General features: G+C 34.6%; 3 protein-coding genes across 6 annotated transcripts; 1 reads left to right on the forward strand and 2 right to left on the reverse strand.

Moving 5' to 3' along the window:
- Positions 1–5: 5 nt before the first annotated feature.
- LOC142636413 (myb family transcription factor PHL7) lies at positions 6–6,015 on the reverse strand. 3 transcript variants are annotated; one of them, XM_075810629.1, is made up of 7 exons: positions 5,678–6,015; positions 2,663–2,890; positions 1,851–1,927; positions 1,642–1,684; positions 1,472–1,529; positions 1,119–1,188; positions 6–823 (listed from the first exon to the last, which is right to left on the reverse strand). In XM_075810629.1, exons 2-7 carry the CDS (start codon positions 2,877–2,879, stop codon positions 317–319), a joined length of 972 nt encoding a protein of 323 aa, XP_075666744.1. In that variant the 5' UTR covers positions 2,880–2,890; positions 5,678–6,015; the 3' UTR covers positions 6–316. The 3 variants fall into 3 exon arrangements, with proteins under 3 accessions (XP_075666744.1, XP_075666745.1, XP_075666746.1); XM_075810630.1 differs by having other exon boundaries at positions 2,663–2,912; XM_075810631.1 differs by having other exon boundaries at positions 1,472–1,520; positions 5,678–6,007.
- Positions 6,016–9,146: 3,131 nt separating this feature from the next.
- LOC142636415 (protein PHR1-LIKE 2-like) lies at positions 9,147–13,962 on the reverse strand. The gene is made up of 6 exons (XM_075810632.1): positions 13,492–13,962; positions 11,255–11,331; positions 11,066–11,120; positions 10,356–10,431; positions 10,199–10,268; positions 9,147–9,911 (listed from the first exon to the last, which is right to left on the reverse strand). Exons 1-6 carry the CDS (start codon positions 13,691–13,693, stop codon positions 9,450–9,452), a joined length of 942 nt encoding a protein of 313 aa, XP_075666747.1. The 5' UTR covers positions 13,694–13,962; the 3' UTR covers positions 9,147–9,449.
- Positions 13,963–18,789: 4,827 nt separating this feature from the next.
- Positions 18,790–24,407, forward strand: LOC142636183 (snRNA-activating protein complex subunit). Of its 2 annotated transcripts, none has more exons than XM_075810302.1 (11): positions 18,790–19,005; positions 19,111–19,169; positions 19,250–19,316; positions 19,424–19,476; positions 21,106–21,286; positions 21,850–21,938; positions 22,022–22,112; positions 22,774–22,869; positions 23,220–23,345; positions 23,426–23,686; positions 23,919–24,407. In XM_075810302.1, exons 1-11 carry the CDS (start codon positions 18,859–18,861, stop codon positions 24,201–24,203), a joined length of 1,455 nt encoding a protein of 484 aa, XP_075666417.1. In that variant the 5' UTR covers positions 18,790–18,858; the 3' UTR covers positions 24,204–24,407. The 2 variants fall into 2 exon arrangements, with proteins under 2 accessions (XP_075666417.1, XP_075666418.1); XM_075810303.1 differs by having other exon boundaries at positions 19,427–19,476.
- The last annotated feature ends 211 nt before the right edge of the window (positions 24,408–24,618 follow it).

Here is a 24,618-nt window from a genome sequence, read left to right on the forward strand (position 1 = left end):
TCAGATAATCAGAAATCTGGGTATCTCCAAGTTCACATCAATGCAATAGTTGTAGGGTTCTATGGTATGAATATCACATGATAATAGGACCAAATCCCCCCACACTCCTGTTTACAACAATTATCTAAATTTAATGATACATCATGCCTCTACGGAAGTGCTTTGACACCAAAACTTAATTATAACAGAACATTTATCGTGACTTTTGTTTGGCCTAAGTCTAACTAGAGATACATCCTCTGAAGAAACTACAAATACAAGACAAATTGTTATAGCCTGCGCAGAATCACAGACCACCACCTTTTCCATGTGATCTTCATTCCTGATTGATATTCCCTGATGGGGGTTCAAACTGCTCTCTAGACAGGAAAACAGAATGAGGTTGCTGGTAAGAGGAGCTTAAGCTCGACTCAAGTATCTGATGTGGAAGCACCATTTCTGATTTAGCATACACTCCACCCATGCTGACTCTTTGCTTCTTCATTGACCTTTCACCTCTAGGACTCTCAGTTGGGGAACCAGCATGGCAACCAGAATCTGGAGTCAATGGTTCATGGTGAGATGAGAAAGATTCATCAATAGAAAGGCTGGCCGGGGCACCTTCCTTAGCAGCCTTGTCTAGTAGGGGCGCCTCAGAGGTTGGGGCAGGTGTTGCTGGGTCAGTCTTGTTGTCAGAATCCAGGCAATTGTCACCTGATGCTGGACCTGGGACCCCTGAATCTGTTGTTTCTGAAAGAACTCCGCTAAGTCGTTGCTGCTCCTCGATTATCTTCTTCAAGTACTTGCCCTGGGCTTCTATCCGTAACTGCAACTGTCTCTGGACCTGTCGTAATTTAAATAGGCAGAAATTACATGCTTGCTAAGCATTCAGCCAATTTAAACCAATAATACCTATTACACAAGGGCACCACAAATTACAATGAAAAGGACTAATGGCAGCTCTGTGCTATTTTCCTACTCAAATTTAAATTAAGTAGGGTAATTCTCTCTCTCTCTCTCTCTCTCTCTCTCTCTTAAAAAAATCAAAACAACAGCATGCTAACGAAGATAATGATGAAAGAAAAACCAAATAATTATGCAATGCTTAATTCGATACTGATAGTGAAAAGAAACCATGCCTCTAATTGTTCATGCAGCCGCTTCTGCACCTCCATCTGCAACTTGAGTGCTTCAGTAATTTGCATCCCACTGCAATAAGGAAACATTCATTCTTGTATCAAATAGCCCACCAACAATCCAATTTAACAGTCAGATGTTTTGTAACATGAACATATTTCACAAATTTATGTTTCTACACAGATATTGTACAGAAAAGAAAAATACTATACTAATTAATGTAATTTGCAGGCATAATGAGGAAGCTATCACTGGTTATTCACCTAATGCATGTTTACTTATATATTATGGCATGAATTCAATTAATCTACATGAAACTGGAATAAAAAACAGTGAAATTGGCAGCTCTACTTACGATGAACCATCCAAATTTGTAATCATATCCCCTGTTTCTTTCTTATCAGCTTTTTTTCCTTGCATTAAATTTAAATAAGGATCAGTAACAACAATTTTGAGGGAGCTCTGATCAACATCTATCATGTTGATGTAAAATGAACACTGAACAACGGAAATCGATTAACTTACCATCTGATGAGGAGTCAGGAAGGTATTTTGCAAGTCGGTATTTCTAAATGCATCACAAAAGCAGAGTTAACATAAATAACATATGTGAATAATGAATTTTAAAGTAGGAATTCCCCAAACCCATCCATCAACCTCCCACATAAACAAAAAGTATTAGAGAGGAATAGATGAAGGAAGTTTTGCATAGGATAGAATCAACTGTAATGTACCTGTAAATGACTTTTGACATGGTATATTGTTAGACCTTGAACACCCATTACTCTGAGGACACCTTTAGGTGTTGCACCTGGAAAAAGAATACACAAAATAAATAAATAAATATATAAATATATATATATATATTAAAAAAAAGTAAAAGGAAGAAAAAAAAAAACTTTTACAACACTTCCAGTTACAAAGGAGTTGATGAATTTCTTCATTGAAATTCTGGTACTCCCTCGACAGTAAGTGTAGGAGCATTTTATTTAGATTTTGATGCAGTTCACACATTCTACTTCTCAATTGAGTAACATCTTATGTAAATAAGCTTGCTACAGGTCCCAGCAATGACTTATAAAGAATCATCTCCCTCATTATCAAGTTGTACACAGGATTATATATGTAAGAAACCATTCTGAGTCCAGTCTTTTTATCTATTAGAAAGAGAGAGGGAAAAAGTAGGGGCTACTGCAGCCCTTCCTCAGTGCATGATGAGTTTAAGTCATACAGCATTACCAAAACACCAAAAACTTTTATTCCTTGTTTCTCCTATCCTCATGTCACCTTTAACTTACAAAAACAGTCTGAAAATTTTCCACTTTCTCATGTTATTATCTATGACACAAGGGACTGGGAAAAAATTTGTACAATATGTGTGTGTGCACGTGTGTACAAGAAGTGTTAGTTCCTATAAGTAATGAAGAAAAACATCTCTAATCTACTAGATGAACGCTGCATCTTGCCAAATAAACAGCACAGTTCAAATTAGGAGAAATAGAACAGCAAAAACCTAATTAACCAGATAGAGGTTGAGGAAACTCACGGTCTGGCCCACCAAGTTGTGCCACAGCATCAACAAAACGTTCATGAAGCTCATGTGTCCAACGCAACCGTTGCTTCGAGGCAAGACTAGCATTGTTGAGGTTGTTACCTCCATTGATTGGGTCCATCGTGCTGGCAACACAATCTAAATGTTGACCATGAACTAATGAGTTGTTTCCAACTAAGCTTGAACTATGAACGCTCTTTTGCTGATACATTTGTCATTTATCTAAACAGAAGAAACCAAGGAGCTGTCAAGAGGATAAAGGGGAAAAATCAAGACATTCCATATCTAACGACAACATGAACTGAGAAATATGAGTGCTTCAAAAAAAAACAGGGGGGGGGGGGGGGGGGGGATCTTATCAATGAGGTAATTATCAAAGCCAGTATAAAAACTGGCGTTGATTCCCCCCTTTCTGAAGCGGAAGGGGTGCCTTAAGTATTTCAGATAAAATCTCCCTGATCTAGCCACCCATCCAAAAGCTTGTAAACTAAACTTCTGAATCCAACCTTCTCAGTAAAGGGGATCATTTCCTGTTCTAGCCACAGTCATACACCGCATTCAACCCAACCCAACGAGGAAAATTATAATCTCCTCTAGCCAATGTCAATTCAATAACAACCAAGTCAACAAAGCCTCATCACCCAGCTTCTCCAGTTTTACCCACAACTCAACAAGTCCTGAATCTTGACTTGTGCTCCATAATTTATGTAACAATCTAGAATCTTAACCACTTGGGTCAGCAAAACCAAATTAACCAATCTTGCTTTGCCATTCAGCTCTCTCTAGAGTCACACATTCTATTTTCTTTTTTGTAAAACATAGAATCCTAAATCCCACAAAACCCATCCAATAGTTGGCCCCACAGTAACCAACTCCATATCCCCACTTAGATCCTTGACTATCATTTTTATTTTCACCACCTCAATCATTCTGTTCTTGGAATTCCTTTACTCCTTTTGGTGCCTTCAACTTATTTTCACCCCATATGGGAATAGAAATTATACAGAATTGATCATGACTAATCCATCTTAAATATATCAATTGAACCTATCCACCCTGAACTATGAGGGCATTTGCAATGTGCATCCTACACTACAGAATTTTTGCAATCAATATCCTAATTTGAAATTAATTTGCAATGTCACTTATAAAAAAAAAATTTAATTTGCAATGTCTACTCACCATCCAAATTAGTACTTAAATTAATAGATTAGCATGAAAATTAATCTAAAATTAGTAATCATATAGCATACTTTTTGTAATTTACATTGTATATTGCAATTGCCCCAATACTTTAAGGTTAATAGCTCCTCACTACTCTATTAGTTTAAACACGTTTGGATAATGGGTTAAACGCTTCGAGTTAATGTCATAAAGGGATGTCATTGCAAACACTTCAATTACCCCCATACTGAATATACCTACCATTAAGGAAGAAATTTATAATTTAAAAATTAAAACATTAAAGCTATTAACTCTATTTAAGAAAAGCATCTATATTTCATTTAGCAATTACTTGCAATCCCCAAGTTGACTAATTGGTCAAACAAATTAATGTTGGATGGGATGGACTAAAAAATGAGCAAGAATAGACCAGATTGAATGGAAACTAGCAGGGCCCTGCCACACGGGGGGCAATAAGGAAAAGAAAAGAAAGAAACACCAGCACAGTATTATACTAGTGGACAAGGGGTGTCTCCTTATTGTGTTGTTGAGAAGAGTCTTATATTTTCTCTAGGGTGAGACACAAGCAAGGAAGGCACAGTCCAAACTCCAAAGATCTCTATGAAAATTCCTCTCATCCTAATTAGAAACTTTTAATTATGAAGGCCATACTACTCAGTCATGCACAATGCATGAAAATAATGCTCTGTTCAGTTAGCAAAATTCAAAGCTCGACACTTAAATGTAAAATAATAATAATAAAGAACATGGCTTACATGATAATAGACAAGGAAAAATAAGTTTCCAGTACACAGAAGATTCTCAAAAAATATAAATCACAATAATGCATACGTCTTTATCATTGATTGGTAGTATTTTCACCAATACCACCTCTCAAAGGGGAAAGGTATGATCTTTCTTCAATACATCAAATTCTCGAAATGATATAATTAACTGACAACTTGGGAAGGTTAATAATACAGGGCCATACTAAGAAGCCAGCAAATCATAATTTTACAATACTTATACTTGGAATACTACAGGACATACACATGGATTTTGATCACCTAAATAGTTTACGTCTTTTGGAGATAAATGTGTTATTTAATTCCAACATACAAAAAACAATACAATGCCAAAGAAGACTGCTGCACCGTTTCTACACATATATAACAAACATCTTTAACGACCGCATAACAACAAAAATCACAAAAGCACTGAGGTACGGAAATACTGTGCAATATATATGAAACCAAACTACCTCACAATCTATGTTGTGTCAGATATACGACATAAACAAAGAAATGAGCTAGAAACTGTTCAAAATAAGATTTTTTACTTAAGAACTCCGTTACTCAAAGTAACCAAAAACAGTCAGAGACACCAAGTTATGAACATCACAAGTCCTTTTTTTCTTTTTTTGATTTTGATTTCTAAAAGCCATTTAAGGAATACTCAGCTTTGTTTATCTAATTAGCCTTGATATGAATATTCTGTATGTATGTGAAGCAGCTAGCTCACTGTTTCTAGTGAGTAATTGTACATAATAGGCACAACAAAATCTAGCAAAAAAACAAATTTGAATATTGTTGGCAGAGAAACGCAGAGAAACCCAAGCATTTGAGATTTGACATGGAATAAAGGGAAATTAAGAGCAAAGCAACAAGACCCATTTCACAAAAACAACAATCAAAGCACCCAGAGCAAAGACAATTAGGGTTTGAGACACAAATTAAATTCAGACATCAAGATAATTGGACATAGAAGAATGTGAATTTTCACATCAAAAACAAAAAAGTCAAAAGTAAATGAACAATTAATATATGGAGAAGAGAAGAGACATACCCAGATCTACAATTCAAACACACACCATCCCTGCCTTTTGTTTTTGGTCTCTGTCTCAGTGTCTGAATTTCAAGAAAAATTGAAAATTTGGGAGAATATGATATGACTTGTTGTCTCTTGTCTCTCTGGGTGTCTCTGTTTTTAAGAATAATAGGATCTCTCTTCAGACGCAAAAGGGTACTCTTAAAAAGGACCTGAGAAACTCAGAAACGTGACTTAGACCAGACCACCCAGAGTCCTCCCTTCCCTATGTTTGATTTTTCCTTTTTTTTCCCCTTTGTTTTTTCTCTGTTTTGTTTTTGTTTCCTCTGTTTCTGTTCGTATTTGTGTAATTCTGTGCTCTATTCTCTCTCTTTCTATAATATAACCTCTTTCTTTTTTTTTAAAGTAAGTGACATTTTTACGATATTCTTAAAAAAGTAATGCTAGACACTTTTTTTACCGATTATTATTGTGACAATTTTTTTTAATTTTTATTTGGGCTCATTATTAATATTATTATTTTTAATTATAGTAATAATTGCTTAATAATAGTAATAATTAATAATCACTTACTTTATTAGTAGTTTGTAAAATAGTTTATAAATAGATAAATTACATATTTTATTTTTATTCTTTACACAACCGAAGATCAATTTAGTTTTTGCCGTTATTTTTTTTTATATAAATTGCTGGTATGATTAACGGTCAAAATAAAAAATTAGTCAATAATATGCCTATTATTTAACTGATTTAAGCTGAGTTTCAAAAATATCATTTGAAACAACTTTATTTAAACAAAATGATAAATTTTTAGTTGTTAGGTTATGTATATCACTATATGGCTTACAGTTTTTTTTTTTTTTTAATTTCATATAGCTTACATTGTTGGGTGAATTTATCACAAAGTATATTCATTTCTAAGTGGGGACAATAATTCGAAATTAGGTTTTGAAAAACCTAGGCACTACCTTATTCATTTCATATATTTTTAGTGTTATTCTCATTCTTGGATCTTGATTAAGTATCTTTAAAAAATATATATTATCTACTAACGTAATAAAAGTTTTAGTATCTTAATATCCTAATTTTTACTAAGGGAATTTTTAAAAAAAAAAAAGGTTTTTTCTTTTTAATAACTAGTTATAAAAACTGTACTGGATGTTGACTCGGCTTAAGAATTGATTTACTAGTTTATCAGTTCAATCAGTTGTTCATTGGTTGAATTGTAAGTTTATTAATTAATTAAATAATATATTTTATCATTATAAAAAGTAATTAAAATAAAATAAAAATATATCATTTAGGTAAATTAATAAATTATAACAATAACAAATTACATCATATGACATAAAGTTAGAGAATAAAAAAAAAACACATAAAATTAGGATATTATCATTCATATAAACAAATTACATCATTCACATAAAATCACCCAATAACCAAGTTATATAGTTCAAAAGTCTTGAAACAACATATTTCATAAAAATTCAAAATAAATTTTTAGCTTAATCATTAAACCCTAGAGGTTACATATTTGTGAGATGTTGGAGCTGGCTGTAAGATTACTTTCTAACTATCTCTTAATGTCTTTATCTCAACTCTCATCTCATGACACAACTCTTACTTTATCTCTTTAGTCTTTTAGTCTTTAATTTTTATAATTTTATACTTTTATTAGGTCATCTTTTCAATCTTCAGTAGTTTAGTAAATACACATGGTATTTTTTTGGTTTTATCCACAGGTTAAAAAGATTAACCTATACAATCCGTAAGTTTACCTAAGTTGACAATGAGTCATTGTATATTCAGTATTTTACACTGAACTATTCTGGATAATGCTTTGGTTCACGGTTTTCACAATGGTTTGGTACACTTTTTATAACTATACTTGTAGTTGAATTATTGTTAATTTCTTTGTATGCTTTAAGTTTTTTTAATACTATATTATACTTTAAAATAAAATTTTAAATTTGAAAAAAAAAACAATTTTTTTGGGATATAGTTTTATCTAAACTACTAATATCAATTTCACACCAAAAATTAATAGAAAATATAAAAATTGATACTAAATTTAACAAATATCTAAAAGAATAGTAGTAGAAAAGAAAAGGCAGTCCCATCAAAGCAGGAGAAGTAGCAGGTGATGTAATGTTTGTGGGTGTGGACGATACTAACGTTAGAATATTTTTGGAGTTCATATTTTTGGACAGAGGTGATATGATCTTTAAATCTTTGTTTTAAGTTTTAACATTACTTGATGTCCGGCTTTGACAGAATCTGCTCTGTAATATTCCTTCCCTTCTCCAAACACTGCACTATGTTTACAATTCTTCCGGCTATTTCGTCTTTTTCCTTTTTCCTCGTTTTGAAAATTACGTTTTTTGGACCTAATTGAATGCTACTTTCTTCTTCTTTTTTTTTTTTTTTCCCTCCCTTTTTCTATTCATAATTTTGAAATTAGTGGACCTAAAAATTTTAGGATAACTACATTGTAAAACATATATAAAATTCTATCCATCCATTTATAAAATTTTGGTCTAGTTTCAGGTTAAAACTCAAGTCAGTATTTTTTTTTATTAGATATGAGTTTTGATAAATTCATCGTTGAATTACATTCTATTCTTATATCTTTTATGCTTGCAGAATTTTTAAAAAATAAAAAATTAATAGACATGTCATCAATTAAATGTCTTCATTTAAATCTCTTACCCAATTTTAAAACTTATTTTTTAAAGGATTAAAGGTACAGCTTTTCAAAACAGATAAGCTGTACCAAAGTTCTTATTGGCTTGCAAATGTTAATTTTATTGAATCAAAGTAAACCCTGCTAAACAACTGGTATTGGCCCAGCTGATCAACTTATCTAGTGTGACAACTACCATTTAACAAGTTTCTTGGGCTATAATATATTCATGACCATGTACAATTGGACATGGAGAATTCCAAGCGTAGAATTGGCCTCTTTTCTTGATACCAAACCCAATAGCAGTCTAAGCATTGCAATCAAAGTCACCGGAAATGAGCCCCCTATAATACGGAAAGCCAGCATTTCCACAACCTCACCTACTCGACAACTGTATTTAAGTATCAACATCATAGGTCTATTAGAGTTTTGTTTATTATTTTCCCCATGACATAGACAGAAGAGCTGTCTATGAGAGTTTCAAAATAATATCAATGCACTACTTTGAGATTCTCAGGAAAAATTATCTTATGAATTATGAGACAGGCATAATTATCTAATGACTTATGAGACTGGAATGTGGAGCACTCCTCTCACGTGTATGGAATCCACATGTTGTGATGGGGGCGTTCCTTTTAACCGGTCACATGAGATACTTTATCCTTCCTTAATTAACATTTGTCATACAAAGATTATGACAACACTACCAGCTCACATACCTTTGCGTACATCAGAACTATGACTTCTTCCATTGATGAGACTACCTGTGAATGAGACATTAACAAGGCCTGTAGAAGCAATCAATGATCTTAAGCATGCAAGAACTGATTAGACAGCTCTATAATTTGGAATTAGGCCAACCTCAACGGATTTACAGAATACATGATTTAGCATAATCATGGACAAATAGTTTTAAATCTCAAAGGCACTGGTATTTTGAATTTACAGATTGGACAAGCTGTTTTTGCCTCAGTTCCTGGCGACTTTACGGACAAGAACAGATGGAAATTTTACAATTATGTTCCGCTTACGAATGTAATGCCAGGAGTGAAAATATGAATCTCACTCAGTGATAGCATGATGAAACATTGAGCTGAGTTTTCAGTGCTACATGCCATACCCAGTGATTGCATGGGCATTAACTTGTGCTACATTGATGTCTTGGGACTTCATCTTGGCTTCCCAAAGCAAAGATGCAGTATTTGAGTCCATGTTTAGCATCCTTCTCTTCCCTCCACAAGGAGATCCTTCCAGAGTCAATCCTCCAGGACTCTCATGTGAGGTTAGGCAGCTTTCAGTGGAACAGTCAGCCCTCTGGGCATGGAGGCTAGGTGCAACTTCTTCTTCTGAACCATGTACTCCAGCCACCTCAGGAGAATGTAAGCAGTAGAAGCCAAGTGGATCTATGGAGGAATTTCTTGGTGTCTTACTCACCAATCCTTGACCATTGCTGTCTGTGTCAATAACTGAACCTCCAATAAATTGATCTGCAAGCATCTTACAAGCTCTTTCAAGCATAGCCATATATCTACGCTCTGCATCCTGTCGGATCTGCAAGTGTTTCTCAGCCTACACAACAATGGTAGGAAGATCAGCAAGCTAGATCTTGGACCCAGATCTCTACTCTAATGAATTCTTACTCTCAGTTTAACATATTTGTGTGCACAAGGAAGTTCTTTGAGCTTTGTCCAAGGCAATAGATACCAAACAAGGCAATAAAATACATAAAAGTCAGAGTTATCAATTATGCCTTCCATATTCAAAGAATATCCGTAGGTTACCTAACCAAATCCACCACCAATTACTCACAACTAAGGTCTGCTCTTCATTAAAATAACCCACAAAAGGAATTGTACCTCGACTTGCAGATGTAATTTGCTTTGCACTTCCATCTGTGCTCTCAAGGCCTCCTTGACTTCATAACCTCTGAACATGACATTAATTCCATTTAGTAATCTGATAATTTTCAGGTACCATAAGAGTTATGAAGAAAGGATGAAAATACTATCTTACTCATTATCAGAAGTTGGCAAATTCGGGGAAGAATTACCAGTTCCAGGACTTTCTAAAAGGTAAGCAGATGACATCCCTTCAATAAGTGGCAAAAGAAATCAGTTTAATCATTGAGATTCTAATGGTGTGATTCAACAGATATGTATTCAAATATAATACGGACAAAATTTAGCTACAAAATTGGTTGTAGCTTTAACATTACTACATATTTTGAAGATCTAACCGTTGAATTGTATGTTCTTTACGCTCTTAATACACGTATCAAATTTTGTATCCATCGGATATTATTTTCTATATGATCTATAAGTTTATATCTTATGAATAATTTTAAACTATAAAAATTTGCAATTTAAACAACTTATTGATAGCATAGCTATTGATATTTAATTTTTAAAAAATTTTGCAAGCATGAAGAATATAAGAAGAAGATGTAATCCAATGGTGAATTTATCAAAATTCACCTAAGGCTATAACTAATTTTGTAACTAAACTTTGTCCATATAATATTTCTCTTTTTCTTCCCTCCCTCCCTCCTGGGAAGTTCAAATATGATAAGTTGGTAGGGTATAATTCAATATCTATTGACTATACAGGTCAAATTTCCAGATTTAACCTATTTGCGTGTGCACACATATATATGCAGAGGGAGCACCTGCAGCATTCTTAAAAAGAAACTGCAGAAAGAGAGAGAGAGTTACAGCAAAACCCACCATCTCTGGATGCCTCACCCATCTCCTTCCCTGATTGCTTACCTAGCCTGTATTTCTGCAGCACAGCAAGAAGCATCATACATCAATTATAAGTCCACAAAAATTTCATTTCACCACAAGCTCATCCTGCTCAGTTTTGCAACATCACAAGTCACAAGAATATTAATTATTAAAATAGCAAAAACCAACCTGGAGATGACTCTTTAAATGGAAGAGTGTCAGTCCCTTCACATTCATTGTCCGCATGATGGCCTTTGGCGTAGCTTCTGAAAATATTATTTATGCTCCATTAGGATACTCTTTTTTTGATAGTTCAATAGTTAGGGTGGGGGGATATGAACCCTAGATGTCTCCATTGGAAACACCAGGAGGTACCAACCAGTTGAGCTACAAAGCTCTTGGCATGCTCCATTAGGATACTATAAATGATAAACAAAACATACAAGATTCCCAACTAATCAACTATGACAGAATGTAGTTCTTCATAAGCTGGTCACCAAAAAAGCAACTTGTCAGCAACTGAAATTTGGCTCTTTAATGAGCTTTGTCAATATCATACACAAGCCTAACCATACTGAGTCCAAGTCTTAATTATCTCAAATCTCCTATTAAGTTAGCCCTTTAGTTGCAAACTCAGGTAACATGCTGATGGGTAAAATTTACTTAATCAAACCCCATAAACTGTAAGGACCCTGACATATAACCCTGAAATACTATATAATTTAAAAGTGTGTTAACTATCTACTACTGATATGAGGAATAAGCGTATTAATGAACATAAAGGAGAATGAGAGCTCCTTGAGAATATTCATAATCTGAAGAAAGAAGAAATCCAACATATGGGAATTGCAAAATATATATATATATATATATATATTTTTTTAAATCATGAATTAGTGCACCTCAATTGGCTAAATCTGCCTAAGTCATTGGATACATGAGTAGCAGTAGCAAGGTTGATAACCTTGCTTATGACATGAGTATAATTCTCCCAGACAACAAGAAACGACCAATGTCCTAAACCCTACAACTCAAAAAACAGGCGAAAAGCCCATCTCTAAAGCGTCAATTGTTACCCAAAGAAGCCATACTTCCAATGAAAAAGTAATAGAAACTCTACGACCTTTACGAGGACCATCTATCGTAACCAATGTTCAGCCATCAAACTGCAGTAAACTTCCTCTGTGAAGAGGAACCTAAGGACTAAGCCTCACCAAGAACTAAACAATATTACAAAAGCTTTTAACACCAAAAACAATCTCACCTCTTTTAATAAGTAATAAATTTTAATGAAATGCATGAAAAAAAGAAAGGGTGCAATAAAGGAACATGGAACTACAATAAAGTGCAGCAAAATCAAAAGGCACAACACAGTATATAGAAGTACAAATGAAAGAACCCCACAAACCACTGAAAATTTATCTTTTACAGTTTGCCACATACAACATGTCTACGAAGCTAAGAGGCATGCCGATTCCTCTTGAAGATCTAAAAAACAAGAGCTTCAGTTAATGTAGCACAAAGTTACTTCCCTTGTACTCCTAAATCCTGATAGACAATGTGAGGACAATAAAAAATAAACTACGTCAAGAAGGAAAGAAACCTGACTTAAAACCTATGGCATAAATTAGTAATCTAGTGCATACTATTCAAGAAATGGATTCCAAATGAATCTAGTTTGTGCCAAACTTCCCCAATCTAATGTCTCCAAGACTAGCTATTTTGGGAGTCTTTTTTTTTTTTTTTTTTTCAAAAGAATTCAATCATTAACCCAATCCAGCAAACCTTAGTTGACTAGTTGAACTTGTTATGCAGAAGTCATGATCAAAAGTACAGGTATTGGGTTACAAATGACAGCCTAATCATAGTGGCGTTCTTTGCGGTGTTCCATGTTTATGTTTCAAATCCAACCTCCCCACTTTCCCACTATCTACCCATCCAAAACAAAGATCAAAAGTGCAGGTACCGCGGATTCAAACCACACCTTTTGAAACTTCCACTTTCTTCTTTAAGTACAGTGTTTTTTTCAAACAACCACACAACATCTTCAAAAAGCTGTACCAAACGGGCACAAAAAGTTGGACTCTTTGTGAATGTATTCTGAATTAGAGATTCAAACAAACATCATGTATGCAATAATGCAATACACCGAAATTTCTGAAATCTACAAGAGAATCAACAAATTTGACATCCTTAAATAGCTTAGTAACAAGCACAATGTTTTTAAAAATGGGTGCATTCAGCAAAAAACGAAAAACCCACCGAAAAAAAGAAGACAAATTTGGGTTTTGGGGACATTAATGTTACAATAAAGATTATAACTTTGAAGAAAAAGGAAAGCAATTAATAATAATAATAATAAATTATACAAATTCAAGTACTTCTTACACAAATAGGGAAGTGAGAAAGTAAAAGAAAATACTAACTAGAGGCACCACCAAGCTGAGTAACAGCATCAACAAAGCGTTCATGGAGCTCAGCAGTCCATCTGAGACGAGGTTTGGGATCCGAAGTCAAAACAAGACATGGGTCTCCTCTATGATTGGACCCACCACCATTCTGTATTGCTATCTCTTCCTGACCAACAACTATTCCTTCATGGTGGGGTTGAATCATTCTTGGATACATTTTCTTCTTCTTCTTCTTCTTCTTCTTCTAAATTTTCCCACAAAGAGAAAGAAGAAGAAGGGCAAAAAAAAAACCCAGACCAGAGAACAGTAAAAAAAAAAAAAAAGTAAAGAAGAAGAGCTAGGGTATAGTGGTATACTATAGAATATACAGATTCCAATAAAAATGAAAGGGAAAGAACTCTTTTTAACGGTGAAAAGGGAAAAATGGACTATTGGGTGTCCCAAGGAGGAGGTGAAAAAGAATAACACCGTACCAGTACCGCTGGCATTGGCTTTTGGTGACACAAGCTTTTTTATTTTTTTTATTCTTATTTTTTTGTCTCTTTCTCTCTGCTTATCTTCTTCTACCCTAAGATAATCAACTTTGTCATTTTGTTGAAAGGCAATAGGCCCATTTAGACTTTCGAGGGTTGGAGTCATTGCCCACACCCACTTTATTTCTTTTCTCATTTTAACTATCACAACTAATTTTATAGGGATTAAAGGTGATTTTTTTTGCTTTTTGTTATTAATACTACCTTTTAAGAAGAGGGACTTTGAAAACGATATAATGAGGACAAATGTAGTGGACTTAGGTCATTCCGCGTAAATTTAGAAGTGTATGAATGGTCAAGAGCATTGTATCCCCCAACTATCAAATATCAAAAAAAGAAAAAAACACACACATACCCTAAGAATATGATAGGTTAATGAACCGTTGACACATAACTAGCTGTTTGCAGTGGGTTTCACTTAACTCAGCTGGTAAAAATTTTTATGGTTGTATAAGAGATTTGGGGTTCAATCCCCGCCTACACCAAAAACTAATTGGTATCTTGATCTGATAATAAAGAGCAATTATCAAGAGCGAACGCCATAGGTTGAAACTCTCTCAAAAAAAAAAAGTAACTGCTTGCAATGTGTTTATAAGGAGAAAAATAGTTGAAAGTACCATTTATGTGGTTTTGGCTTAATGGCTTCGATGCCTAAGTTATTGGAGGTGTTTCTGACTATGCTTTTTCTAGGATGTTGTGAGTTAGAGTTGGATACCTTCATCAAATTTGAGACTTTCATTTTATAGCCTTATTGGAGGGTTGTTTTCATTGATTATAGTCACTTTTTGGCTGTAGACACAATTATCTCTCAATAATTGTTGCCATTATAGGTGGGATTAACAAGTTTGGCATTTACATAGGGGAGATTCTAGGTTTACAATTGCATATTTAACATAAATGTAAATAATGATTTTCGAATATTATGCTCAAATTTCTAGATTAGACCTCTTCCTTCTTAGTCAAGCATGCCCCTAAATCTTGGTGTAGGCTTATCCTTGATTGGTTGACTATTCCCCATTCCTTATTAATCAAGAATCCAAGTCATCTAGAGGGAGGCAACTCATCTCTATTTGCAATGACATGGTAGATTTACTGCTTACATTTTGCAATTTGACAACATTGTCGGTATTAAGATGCATTTGTGTTTTAGCCTTTGAGACCTAATTTCTATTACTTGTAACACAAATAATATCAAATTTATTAGAATATAATATCATGTTCATTCACTTAATATTGTCCACATATTTCTTAGTTCGTCTACACTGCTCATCCAACTTAAAGATAGAAGAGATAAAAACTGATGATGACAAGATGAATTTTGGACGACTTAACCCCACTTAAGAAAACTAAATTATTGGAGCACTTGGGTAACGTTTACGCCATGTTATGTTCAAACATGGATGCATGATATCGAGGCATCCAGTCTAATTTTTTGCAAAAACGTGCTCCACTACCCCAATCATGGGATAAGACATAAATCAAGGGAAAAACGATAAAATCACTATATAAACCCTAGACCTTGCAAATGCAAAATATTGCATCATTGTGGGTGCTGAATTAAGCACCAGAAAGACTTTATCTGATATCACACTAATGCCAAATTTGAGTTATGTGCCATCTTTTGTTTGGTTGATTTTTAGCATCATTAATGAACAACACATTTACATGTAATAGGAACATCAATACCCATAGAATAAAAGGTGTCTTGATGCTAATGTTATCCACTCTTATACACATGTTTTGGGGGGGAAAAAGGAAGATATAATGGCTCTTGCTTTGTGGCCCAAAAAGAGAGAAGAAAAATAAGTGGGTTGGATGCAAATCATAAAAGTAGGGAGATACCTACAAACCCACCCGGCCCATAAATGTGAAAGAGGAGAGTTATTAAATACCCCCAAAAACACACACACACCCTATGAATATGATATGTTAATGAATCTGTTGTCACATAACTAACTACTTGATAGTCTGTTTACAAAGAGAAAAATAGTTGAAAGTAGCATTTATGTGGTTTTGGCTTAATGGCTTTGATGCCTAAGTTATTGGAGGTGTTTCTGACTATGCTTTTACAAGAATGTTGTGAGTTATAATTAGATACCTTCATCAAATTTGAAACTTTCATTTTATAGCCTTATGGGAGGGATGTTTTCATTAATTAGTCATTTTTTTGGTTGTAGACACAATTATCTCTTGGAGTGTGTTTATTTGGACGTGAAATAGGGCAGATGGAAAACTTTGGAGAGAAAATGAGAATGAAAACTTTTTTGGAGTGCGTTTGGCTGGGTGAGGAGGAAAAAAAATTAATGGTGGGACTCGGATGTTCTTTTCTCGGGCCCACCAAAAAGTTTTCTCCCCAAAATGGAGAAAAAAATGAAGGGAGAAAATAAGTTGCTTAATGGACAAAAATGCCCTTGTGCATTTGCACATGGGCTTTATCTGTACATTACTCTTCTTCATTTTTTTCCCTTCCTTCTAGACGTTGCCTTGTTTTTTTTCCCTCCTGGATGTTGCCTCCTCTTCTTCTTCATCATCTTCTTCTTTTTCTTTTTTTATTCCCTCATTGCCTCTTCTTTCCTTTTTTTTTCTTTTTTCTTTTTTCTTTTGATGTAAGTATTCGTTGCACATATTCTTTTTTTTTTCTTTTACTTTCTTTTATGTTTTTTATTTGTTGTTTGTTACTTTTTAGTTTTAATTGGGCATCATTTTTAACAAGGGTACATGAATAAATTTATATAGACTCATTTTTTCCATTCCTCCACTTTTTCATTCCCAATCGAACAAAAATGTGGGAAATTAAATTTTTTTTCAATTCTCCCACTTTTTCACCTCTCCAACCAAACAGTTCCTTAATAAGAGGGGTGTAACTATTGCCATTATAGGTGGGATTAACAAGTTTGGCATTTACATAGGGGAGATTCTAGGTTTACAATCACATATTTCCATAAATGTAATAATGATTTTCAAATATTATGCTCAAACTTCTAGATTAGATCTCTTCATTCTTGGTGAAGCTTGTCTATTGTGCTTATGCTCCTAAATCTCGGTGCAAGCTCATCCTTGATTGGTTGACTACTCCTCATTCCTTATTAATCAAGAATCCAAGTTGTGTAGAGGGAGGCAACTCATCCCTATTTGCAATGACATGGTACCTTATTCGATTTTATGCTTACATTTCGCAATTTGACAACATTGTTGGTATTAAGATGCATTAGTGTTTTAGCATTTGAGACCTAATTTCTATTACTTGTAACACTAATAATATCAAATTTTATAGAATATAATATCATGTTCATTCACTTAATATTGTCCACATATCTCTCAGTTCGTCTACATTGCTCATCCAACTTAAAGATAGAAGAGATAAAGAATAATAATGATATGATGAATTTTGTACGACTTAACCCCACTTGGGAAAGTTAAATTATTGGAGCACATAGGCAATGTTTACACCATGTCATGTTCAAACATGGATGCATGATCTCGAGGCATTCGGTCTAATTTTTTGCACAAACGTGCTCCACTATCCCAATCATGGGATAAGACATAAATCAATGGGAAAATGATAAAATCACTGTATAAACCCTAGACCTTGCATATGCAGAATATCACATCATTGTGGGTACAAAATATCGCATCATTATGGGTGCTGAATTAAGCACCAGAAAGACTTTATCTGATATCACACAAATGCCAACTTTGAGTTATGTGCCATCTTTTGTTTGGTTGATTTTTAGCATAATTAATGAACAACACAATTACATGTAATAGGAACATCAACAACATAGAATAAAAGGCGTCTTATACTAATTTTATCCACTCTTATACACATATTTTTGGGGAAATAAGGAGGAAGATTTAATGGCTTTTGCTTTGTGGCCCAAAAAAGAGAGAAGAAAAATAAGTGGGCTGGGTGCAAAATATAAAAGTAGGGAGATACCCACAAACACAAACCCACCCGGTCCGTGAATGCGAAAGCGAAAGGGGAGAGTGATTATAAAGAGTTTAAAGAGTCAGGATCTGGCGTAAACCCAAGTGCCACATCATTATTTTACCAACAAAATATGAATGCAACTCAAACACAATAACTACTTACAACATCATATTCAAAACAAAACCAAAACTCAACCCTCCTCCTCACGTTCAAACCAAACCTCCATAGCCCCACCACACATGCCGCCACTCCACTGAGCATAATTTACAAAAAAAAAAAAAAAAGCCATAAGACCCATCTCATTTCTAGTGCTCATCTCAAAGAAGTAACCAAACCCAAAAATCTATAAACACCAATATCAATAACAGAAGAAAAACCCTTCAGCTTGTTTAAACCAAAATGATAAAATTTGTAAATTAAAACAAAAATGATGAGGAAGATGGCCATGGTGCTGGGTGCTTTGTTTAGGATCCGATGGATGCAGCGTTTTTTTTTCAGGCCACCTTATAGACCCTTACTAGGCATCTGATGAGTGAGAGTTTAAGGTTATGGGTTTGATCATTTTGAATGATTTCAAAGAGAGAGACGAGATGATTTTGGGTTTGAGAGTCACTGTTTGTGGCTCAGGTGATGGCGTAGTAATAAAGCTCCACCACGAATTTCGATTCATGGTGATACTGATGGTTTCTGAGGCAAAGTGGAGTGGAGTAGAGATCTGGTTTGGACGGGAGAGGAGGACTGGATTGTGTGTAAATGTTTGTATTCATCTTTTAATAAAATGCTAACGTGTCACTGTCTTATTGGAGGCGTAAACTCTTGGACCAAATGTAAACTCTATTATAAATTAGAAGAAGGCAGGGTTGCCGCCTTTCGCAGAGTTTGTATACAAAGAAGAAGAAGAAGAAGAAGAAGGCGTTGATGGAGGAGGAGATTGAGAATGAGACCGAGGGAAGAGGCGAGCCGTGTCATTCAATTCCAAGGGGCGGACCCATTTACGTACCCAATCTGGTGGGTCCCCTCTCTTCTGTCCCCAACTTCGAGTCTTCTCTTCTCCTTCAACTTCAGGTACTCTCTCTCTCTCTCCCCAAAATTACTCATAATAAAGAAACCATTTTTTTTTTCTTTTGTTTTTGCTGATTGGTTATATATATATATATCTCATCTATGCAGAATCTAGAGGCAGAACTATGTACTTCGGATTCATCTCAACCACTTGATGAAGATATTTCGTATGTTCTTTTTTTTCCCCCCCCTCTATCTAATACTTAATCCCTTATTATTTAGTTAATTGATTAATTAATTAATGTAGGGTTGATGAGCTTAAAATTTTGAGTGAAGGAGAATTAGTGGATATGGCTATGAAGGAAGCATTACAGGTGTCCTTCTAAAGCTTTAATCTTTGATGTGCACCAAAACTCTACTACTTGTGCAGTTTAATACTTTTGTCTCACTCTTTTTAACACAAATTTTGTTATTGTTGCAGCAGGGGGAGAACCATGATTGTCCCTCGCAGCCTTCACAAGAGCCCGCGCCAGAGTAAGTCCTAATCAAATCAAATGTGCTATGCTATATATGTGTGTGTGTGTGTGTATATATATATATGTTGTTTTCAATGCTTTTAATTTGGACTTGTATTATGTAAATTTTGTAGCTTTAGATGTTCCTAGCTCTAGTTCATATGGCTGCAGTTCAATTCATTTCATTACAACGTTGTTATCATACTTCTTTTGTCGTCTATGGCATCACATTGTCCTTGAGAATACAAAGTTATGATCAGATAGGTTTTTATTGTCATGTATGTATCTATTTGGTCCTTTTTATCTTATCCTCTCTTCAAATTCATATTATTACAAATAGGTTAGCATTGGCAAGAGAAACACCTTGGGGAGACTAATTGAGTAGTTAATATAACATACAAGGACACCTCTTAACCCAAAAGGCTTAGGCCTAATGGGTATTAGCTCAACTATGTTATATTAACCACTTTTTTTTCTCATTGGTATCCAATGTGGGACTTCACTACTTAACCAACCACACTACTCACATGAATATTCCAACAAATCTCCCCTTCACATATGAGCCTTCTACCAAGTCACTTGTGGCACTTCGGTTAGTCTACCCCTTAAACATTATTCTTTTTCTTAACAATCCAAGTGTCATGCATCACCAGCACCAATAGTGTGTCATTTTACTCAACTTGGAGCAGACATGGGCGTCTTCCTTGCACAACTATGGAAGTCACATACTCATCACGATTAGAACCCTTACTCAACCATGGATGAGAGTACATAGGAGTCTTCCTCGTTCTACCTAATGGGACCCACTAACAAACACTTGCCTTGCCCTCAAACGATCAGCTTTGATACTATTTGTTAGGGTATAACACTTTGAGGAGACTCCTTAATTAGTTAATATAACATGTAGAGACACCACTTAACCCAAAAGGCACACTTAAAAAATCTACATGTTTTGTCTTAAACCTGGCATTGTTGATAAGAACTTGGGAAGGCCACTGGAAATCTTGTTAAGCAAAGCTTTCAATTTGTATGGACAGTTTCTGTGTTTCAACTATTTATCTCTACTGAATATCATATTGCAGTATTCCTGATGGATAAGTGAAGCCTCACCATTAGACATTTTCTCTTCATGAAAAAATGTTAGATGCTCATCATCTGTGTTTGTGTTGACTCATGAGTCATGTCTGATACTGCAATTAACAGTAGAATCCCTAAGCCATGATTTCATAAAAGATTCTAATTGAATCCATTCAAAAATTGCATGTTACTAAGCCTATGTGATTCATTAGGGCTTCCTCTTTATGAATGAATTTATATTTTCCAGATATTGATCCTATAGTCACTAATGCATATTGTGTCAATAAATGGTTCGATAAATTTTTGCAAGTCCTTTTATCACATTCAATGTTCATTTAGAGGTTATAGATTGACGGCTCTTATATTTCTCATCCACCCTCCACTTGTTAATCTTTTATGCGATTCAATTGATGGTTAGTCCTTGCACCAAATGCCATCTCCGCTACTCATAAATAAGGGTTGGAGGGTGAGATCACAGATTTAATCTTATATGGTGTGTGCATCTATTTGCAACCTATTTGTATACAAGAGATTAAACTTTTTTGGAACTTGTTTTAAATTTTATATCCAGGAAACGAGTTTATCGCAGGAGATCACGCAATAAACATGAATCTCCAGAAAGCATTACCAGAGGAGAAAATGTTTCATCTTCTTTGGAGACCTCAAGTGGATCTCCCTCAGCAAGTGGTTGCATTGAAAATAACAACTCAAGGAAGAGAAAAAAAAGAAAGGCGAATAATCATGCCATTGAAGTATGCTTCCCATGAATTATATTTATTCTGCCTTTCCATATCTATTTGCTAATATATATTTCTTCCAGTCACTCAATCAATAGTATAATTTTATGCACCTAAATCTCTTATTGCCCTCTATTTTATCAAAATTTATCTTTTGGGCCATTCCAGTTGAGAATATGTTGTCTGAATGTGCTATTTAACATTGTGCAATTTTCAATTCTTTTGTTTCTTGGCTTTGTTTTCAAATGTTATTTAAGTAGTGGAAATGTGGCTTGGTCACATTAACATCTATTTTCCTATAGAGTTTGAATTTGAAATGTTTTGGCATATGGTAGTTGTTTGGTGTTCTTTTATCATATGGTTCACATGCTTTTAGTGTTGATTTTGGACCTATTAACAATTTACTTTGTAGTCTCTACATTTATTCTTGATTAGAATAAATTTGGGTGATACTATATTTATATATAGGTTAACCAAATATTGTTGAGCTGTATGGGTGCATTATTTTTGTCATTTTTTCTGTAAATGTTTCACCTGTTGTCAATCAAATTTAATATTTATTTCTGGTATCTGTTCAGGATAGTTATACTGCAAAGGTGGAGGAACTTGTGAAAATCAAACAAAAGCAGGACGAGGACAAAGCTGCAGCAAAACTGCATTCATTCAAGTTTGTATCATTAGATATCTACAATCTCTTTAACTGGTATAATTATTGTGGTTTTGACTTATATTTCTCTTGTTTTGGTCCAGTGCCAGTTGTAAGATACCTGAAGGTGCCATTACGTTGTCAGAAAGAACTGAAAGGATGAAATCTCTCAGGTTTACACGTTCTGCAACAAAGGTATGGTTGAAAAATGCCTATTCTTAATGTTTATTGCAAAATGCAGATGCTTTTCTTTTGATTTATCATTTTATCTTGAAGAAAGTATATGGGAATCTAACTTGAAAATGCTTTTGGAGTAGTGTTATAGCTGCCTTCTTATTCGGTATTGCTACTACACTCAACCTCCTCTCCATAGCTAGTTTCTCTCTGATACAAACCCATGAATAGAACACACGCATGAAAACCAGCATGTAAGGGAAGGGTGCCCAAGAGCTTATATACACATGGTCAAGCTTGTACTTAAGCCATGTGGGACACTTGATCGTAACACAAACTCTCTCTCTCAGAGTTAGACAAATAGTATTTATATGTCTTTAATTTCACAATCCTCAACTCTATTGAGAAGCCCATGCTGCTTGCTGGTTTAATACATAAGGAAACAAAACAACACATAATTTAAGGGTTTTTTAAAGTCAATTGACTTCAACTACTGAACCTTGCACATATTTTTTTGTAGCCTAACCCTTTCTTTAAGCCTAGACATGAATGTTCTTCATACAGATAACTTCTAGTCATATGCTGAATCTGACTGTTTAAACGGTTGAAATTTCATATTTATCCTCTCTTTCTTATAAATTTTTTTTTATCCTCTCTATACTTTTGTTTAAATGTCTTGCAGGTGAAATCACCAAGCACTGGGGAACAAATTGCTGTGCAGTATCCAGAAGTTGTTCTCTCTGTTGAAGTTTACCATAACTTACGGAAGGGGGCCAAGGTATATCTAATATCATTTTGAAAACAGTCAATGTTGGTCTCTATTGGATGATTTTTTTTTTTTTAAAAAATTAATTAGTTTATTTTTTTAATGGGTAACGTACATATTCACTCTATGGGTCTTGACCCCACAACCTCCCCCTGCACCAGGCACTTGCAAGGGGAGGAGGTGCCAATTGAGCTAAAAGCTCATTGGCTTTATTTGATGATTGTATTTGGATGCATTGAGGCAAGATCATTTAACTTCTATCTTGGGCTTTTGATATTTGAAGTAGATCGTTGACAGGAAGAAAAATTGTCTATCAATTTATAGCTAATTTGCTATTTACATTTTTGTGAAATTTTTTGTAGACTCAAGAGTTTTTGGTCCTAGGACGACAAACCTTGACTGAACTGAGGGACAAAATCTATTGCTTAACTGACCAAATGATGCAGAAGGCTGGGCAGCATGATCCTTCTGGATATTTTCTTATAGAAGTAAGAAGCTTTATGCATTCACTGTTTTCATGAGGACGATAGTTTGTTATCAAATCTAATAGAATGCTAATTCTTTGTAGGATGTATTTTGTAATGATTTGAGGGATCCCTCTGCTATAGATTATAGCGAGCCTATATTTGATTGGCTCAGAAACTCTAACGATGAAGCTCTTAAAAAATGGGAATGCATCATAACTGGGGAATTACAACAGAAGCAGAAAGCAATTGTAGGTGATGTAACAGGCCTGCGATTGCCTCACTTCAAAGCTGTTAACATGCACATGACACGGTTTTGTGATCTGAAGTTTCGACTTGGTGCTGGATATCTGTATTGTCACCAGGTACCATTTTCTGTTGCCATGTTTCATGATTTTGATGGTAGAAAGTAGAAACATTTTGTGTTCTTTGTGCTTTTCCTTCAATATGCTGCACTGGTAAAAGAAATGGCTTCATGAAAACCGTATGTCATTATTTGTTAGTTGTGTACTTGCTTCATGATGAACTGTGGTCCTGGCAAAGTTATCTTAGCATATGCGTGGCTATTATAATTCTTTTGTTGGAAATTTGGTACAGGGAAACTGCAAGCATACAATTGTGATAAGAGACATGAGGTTAATTCATCCAGAGGACGTGCAGAACCGGGCTGGTTACCCAATAGTCTTATTTCAACTAAAATTTCGCGTTCAGAAATGCAATGTTTGTAAGATATATAGAGCTACGAAGGTCACAGTCAATGACAAGTGGGCCCTGAAGAATCCTTGTTATTTTTGTAAAGACTGTTATTTTCTTCTTCACTATGGTAAGGACGAGTCTCTACTGTACAGTGACTTCTCAGTGTACGATTATCTACATGATTAATTGCCGATGCCCATCTGGGCATATGATAGTAAGAGGCATTTATGAACTATTGATTTATGTTATTGATGTAATATATATGCCATCCACTTATAATGGGTAAAGCCGAACTACTCAGAAATGTATCATGGATCTCAACAGTAGCTGAAGTATACATCTACATTAAGAAGAAAAGAAATGGAATTGACTACTAAACTCACGTGAGAACTAAGTTTGTCTTACTCTATTTCATTACTCTGCAAGGTCATAACATTGTAAAGAATGCTATTGCTGCAATAAAAAACCAATTGAACCTGAGAAAGTGAGAATGATTCCACTACTTTCAGATAAACAAAACTATTTTACCTCTGGATTCAAACTCCCCGTCTATAGGTATGTTGGGAAAGCCTCATGCAGTAGTCTAGAAAGCATGAACACA

Source organism: Castanea sativa, chromosome 5 (genome assembly GCF_040712315.1).
Source record: "Castanea sativa cultivar Marrone di Chiusa Pesio chromosome 5, ASM4071231v1".
Lineage (NCBI taxonomy): Eukaryota > Viridiplantae > Streptophyta > Magnoliopsida > Fagales > Fagaceae > Castanea > Castanea sativa.